The sequence below is a fragment of the Lepidothrix coronata genome, unplaced genomic scaffold, assembly GCF_001604755.1.
Source record: "Lepidothrix coronata isolate B3197 unplaced genomic scaffold, Lepidothrix_coronata-1.0 Scaffold215, whole genome shotgun sequence".
NCBI lineage: Eukaryota > Metazoa > Chordata > Aves > Passeriformes > Pipridae > Lepidothrix > Lepidothrix coronata.
In genome coordinates, this window is record NW_016690395.1 from 518,728 (window position 1) to 524,176 (window position 5,449).

The 5,449-nt window shown below is 38.4% G+C and overlaps 1 protein-coding gene across 5 annotated transcripts in view; it reads left to right on the plus strand.

Annotated features, from left to right (window-relative positions):
* Nucleotides 1-4,846, plus strand: part of NPNT (nephronectin) — a 51,799-nt gene extending 46,953 nt beyond the window's left edge. For 4 of the 5 annotated variants that reach the window (XM_017833552.1, XM_017833557.1, XM_017833556.1 and 1 more), the window contains 2 exons: nt 598-854; nt 2,711-4,660. In XM_017833552.1, the coding sequence (XP_017689041.1) occupies nt 598-854; nt 2,711-2,806 (353 nt within the window). In that variant the 3' untranslated portion in view covers nt 2,807-4,660. Of the gene's footprint in view, nt 1-597; nt 855-2,710; nt 4,661-4,685 lie in introns of those variants that run through there. The other variant, XM_017833555.1, reaches the window with a different exon arrangement.
* The last annotated feature ends 603 nt before the right edge of the window (nt 4,847-5,449 follow it).

Here is a 5,449-nt window from a genome sequence, read left to right on the forward strand (position 1 = left end):
AGAATTTATATTACGGTTAAATAAAAAATGCTATCCATGGTTGCAAATGGATATGCTTTGAGACTTAACCTGTTAACACAGCTCTCAAACAAAAGGAAAGGGACAGAATCATAGCTCAGTTATATGATAGCATTTATTCAGGCCTTTTCCTTCATCTATTCGAGAGCAAAACACTGCAGCTTGAAAGGTGTGTAAATTCACACAGTGGCTTTAATGTCACTGTGGGTTTAAAATCATGCAGTCACCAAGGGGTTGTCAGAAATTTAGGAATACATGAAATTTTAGTTTTCAAGAGAGGTATTATTTGCCTTGTCAAAAGGAATTAGATGGGCAACACCTAGCCAGGTACTAATGTAAAGAGAAGAGCAGCACTGTAAATCTTACCCTGCAGGGGGCAGATGCACCAATCTTGGTTCTATATGCCTTATTTAACACTCACTGGACCTTGTGGAGCCCTTTTTTATTATTTTTTCTTAATGTTTTAATAACTGCTCTGCATTTGGTCCTGCAAGCTAGTAGCATTAAAAAAAAAAACAACAAACCCAAACACAACCCCTCCCCAAAAAAACCAACAACTAACTCTTTTTTCCACTGCAGGGGGACAATATCTTACCATCTCTGATCCCAAAGGCCAAGAAGGAAGAGCAGCACATCTTATCCTCCCCTTGGATCACATGGCTCAGGCCAGAGACTTGTGCCTGTCATTCAGGCATAAGGTGCCTGGACTGCATTCTGGTGCCCTCCAAGTCTTTGTAAGGAAAAATGGTGCTCATGGACCAGCTGTTTGGGGAAGAAATGGTGGCCATGGCTGGAGACAGACACACATAACTTTACGAGGACTAGGCATCAAGAGTGTAAGTACTGATGCTTGTGCTGCCTTTTGGGTTTTTGCATGAGAAGCTGAAGACACTTAAATGGTGTAGCACTGGTTTGTTTGTCTTCTGCGTCCAATTTCAGTCTGTGTTTTACTACTTTGATCCCTGCCAATGGAATCACATTAAGGATATGAGACTCATTGTGCATATTTTTCAATTAGTTTTATGCAAAAAAAAAAAGAAATCCCACCTACAGCAACAGGTTCATAGTACAGGTTATTTTGTGATTTCCTGAGCTACCTTGCACAGCCCATTTTAAGGCAATCACCGTATGGGAAAGAGCAGCCTAATGGACAGAGCCTACCGTACACAGACTTCAAAAAAGCCTGTATCAAGAGTCCTCGTGAACAATACTTTGAGTAACGCAGTGCCACAAGAAAGGAAGCATTGTCCTCTGTGGATTAGTGGTAACTGCCTAAACCAGGGGAAAGATATTCAAAATAAGTCGGTTTTGGTAATGCAGGGAGGTTACATGTGCAGTCACATGTGGTTTTGTGCTCTTAAGCATACCTGCAGCTGATCTGGCCAAGGAGGTAAATGATGACCTAACTATGCCCATAACACAAAATGTGCAATCAAAAGAAGATGTCTGAAGTGCTGTCGAGAATCTTTTAATACCTGGAAATCTTATGGGGATAAACAGATATCAAAAGCTCAGTGTTATTCTTCAACCTCTGGTTACCTTTGAAGGTAGTTTCTATTTCAGATCTGAAGAACTGGCTTGGGTGCTTCAGGGCCTGTTTTATTCTGACTTAGATATCAGGTGGTGTGAAAAGTTCACATATCATAATGTTCATGGTAGGAGCAGACTACGAGACACACACAGTATATAGTCCTAAAATTAATATTAAGGCTGTAATTACTACAGATAATTTTCTGAAAACTTTACCTCTGCAACAGTAACAAAGATACCTGAGTTTGTAAGTGAGTGTCAGACTGAGAGTATGGACATTTGTAACAGCTGAACAATATATTTGCCATATTCTTACCTTTTTGTCTTGCTAAGTTTCACATTTCTGGCAGTATTAACTCTTTCCAGCTCAGTGATAACAGGAGACTCTTACAACATTTTGTTGTAGGCATCAAATAATTTCTAAGCCCTGGTCAGACAGGCTGACCATATTAAACAATTCAGGCTTTGGAATCTACCGAAGGAGCACAGGTGAGCAGTACTGATTTATGGGAAGTGTTTCTTAAAGTCAGCTGGCCATTCTGAATACTTAATCTATGCTCCAGTCCTTTTAGTCAGGCTTTCTCTGTGCTGAATTTCTTCTGCTCAGGCTAAATCTGGTCTGCTGATGATCTGTGTAAATCCATGCCCAAAGTTCTGCCACTATTTCACAAGGAACCAGTGCTCCATCGTGAGACTGCAGGACCCAGAATTGGTTAAATAAAAGATGGGTGTTTCTAGTTCCCACAACTAAGGTAGATGCAACATGCTTTAGCAATGGAAAGCTCCTCTTTTAGCCAGCATTTTTGAGAACACAGAGGATTTTACATGTTTCCATGAGGGACAGTAAAAACGGTGCAGAGATGATATGTGGAAAGCCCTCAAGATTCTCTTCTGTGGAAGTTCATCTCACCTCAGCAGATAGTCCCAATGGAGCAAGTCTGTCCTGAACTGCAGGTTCTTCACAAAGAGAAGAAGGAAGAGGATCAAAAGTAGGAAAATGTAACCATAATTCTAAGCAGAATAAATAGGCTTTTGTGAGTCAGTTATGATTGCCTGAGCTTTCTTAGGCTTTTGCTCCCTTATTGTTGAGGCTCTCTAAACCAATTATTTTTCAATTTAGTTCCCCCTCACCCCCCTCAAAGTGTTCTATTTCTTTTCCTAGGTTATTTTCAAAGGAGAGAAAGGGAAAGGAAGAACTGGGGATATTGGGCTAGATGATGTGATCTTGAGGAGAGGACGCTGCTCTGAAGAACATTAGCAAAGACAATGGACCAGCACGGTCATCTCCTCTAGCCCTTCTTATGGAATTCCTACCAAGCTTTGAAACAGAACTGCATGAATAAGAAGAAAAAGTGGGAGAGCAACAACTTCTTAGTGGTCTTCCAAGTGCAATCTCATGGAAACTTCACTTAAATACATGGAGAGCACCTCCCAGGATTCAGGATATCCAGTCTTAGGCTGGTTCTTTCTATTAATCCTTACCCTTAAATCATAGTTTCTATGTAATAACTTTATCCCCTATTATGTCTGGTGAGTGTTCACAGAAAGAGCACTCATGAAAAAGGGAGAATTAATTACAAATGGTGGCAAAAGAAAGCTCCAGCTCAAAGTTTAAGTGTTAACTGACAATCATTGTCTTCCCATAGTGCTACTCTTTCAATGATTAGATTGATGTAGCTTGAGTCACACTGGATCAGTGAAAGCCTGGACCTGAACTTTGGCTTACTGCCACTGACTTTTGAAGAAGGGTTTGCTTTATATCAAATAGCATTAATTTTCCTGTTGCATCTGTATTAACAAAACCCAGTTATATGGAGTAGGCATTGCATCCTGTAATATTGCTACTGCCGTGTTTTGTGTATATGTGTATGGTTAACATATTTATGTTTTTAATATTTACAGACTCTTGTTCCAAGGTATTTGGCAGCTGTACTTTCTTATTGTACAAGACAGGAGTTCAGCATAGTCTTCAATACCGCTGGTCATGCCAAGTTACCAAAGTCAGTTAATGGTGCTCATTGAAAAACGCTGGTGCAGTTTTTCATCTTGTAATGTCCTGAAGGCAAAAGACCAAACGCTCACCTGATATAAACTGGCATCTGAGAATGGTGTACAAGTTGCATCTAGCTCAGATGCAAGGCTCTCAGTCCTGCAAGAATCTCCTGGTTCAGGAGAAGATGAACTTGGATCTTGTAAGGTGGAGCCTGTTGACGCCACCAGGAATGTTCCCTTCCCACAGGTGGCACAAGCCTACACATAAGCAAAAAGGGAAGCTGCATTAGCACTGTACAAACAGTTCAGACCGTGAAATGCCTTGAGTGATCTTTGTCAAATGTCCATATTCCATCCAATCTTCTGTATATAATAAGCATTTTATCCTTTAGAACTAGACCAACTATTAGCTCTAGTCGGAAAAAAGTATTTATCAAAACTTCGGATTAATTTTTTAGTTATGTATCATGCATATGGTGTGCAGTTTCCCAGGGAATTCTTTTGTTTGGTTTGGGATTTTTCAAATTGGCATCATCATAATCACTGCTAACAATTCTAAATTTGACAAAGTAATTGTAACATTTAAGAAAATGATAAGAGTGGTAAAATGTCATTAGTGGTGCAGCCTTAAAGCTTCAAAATGTATATATAGAAAAAATAGGTCTCAGATCTTTTGAATATTTAAATACAGTGTAAAATAAATGTCAGCTGCACATCATGTTATAAAACCATCATTAAAAAAATACATGTAAAGTCTCACACAAAGTCCACAGAAATAAAATTGCAAAACCATTAGATGTCATATTAGACATTTCTGATGAAGTACCACTTTGGAAATACTTTTCCCATTTCTCCCCTAGGACAAAGCACAGTGTGTATAGCAGAAATGTACATGACCAAACAGAGAGTCTCCTGCAAAACTGTACCAGCAAACATTTTGAAAAGGAAAAAACCCAAGGCATTTGTAAACATTAAATTTTAAACTATTTTGCTTCAAATATGATCATGATCTTTTTTCTCTTATATTACTTTGTGATATGTCAGAAATATTTGTGAATAGTTGAAATACCTTGTCTTTATTTTAAAGTAATCAGTAAAGGAGACTGTTACTTGCTACTAATTGGAAATCTTGTTTTCATTTTTAGATTGAAATTCTCATTTTCATTGCAGTGAAATGAACCAAAAGATGATAATACAACCAAAGTGAAATAGGTCTTGTTAACAGATTTAAAAATCAAAATACATTTCACTATCATATGATGAGAGAATTATATGTATTATTCAAAAGGAAGAATGACAATTTTCAACCTAACTGGTAACATATATATAACATATATAACCATAGGTAACATATCAAAGGCAACATCCAAATTTTAAATCAAGGAAAAAATAGCTGGCTGTCTTGAAAGAATAAGGTTCTTGGCTATTATTTCATACCAGCAAATGTTGGAACTTACTCATTGGATTTTAATACCATTTTGGAATGCCAAGTGCAATTAAACTTCCTCCCTGTTTTCCAGACCTTTCTGACTAGATAAAATACTGAGAGTGGCACAGTGAAATGCATTCTTACACCCCTGGATTCAGGTCTAATTCAGGTCTAGCACAAAAGCAAGAGCTTCTCATCTGGTAGCTCACACAATGTGTGCCACCTCAGCTGGTGATGACACCACTGGAATTCTCAGCAAAGATCATCCTGACATCCAGCACAATGTAAGTAGAGAACTAAACCCAAATTAGCATAACTGCCAGTTATGCTTTTAAATTAGGAAAATAACGATAAGACTGTCTAAGGCAAGAAATTTGATTAGCAGAATTCAGAGGGGTGTCCTAGAGAGACACTTTGACTTCTATCCCTCTGAAGTTCTGAGTTAGTTCAGAGAAGGTTATCATCTTACCACAGTTTCCT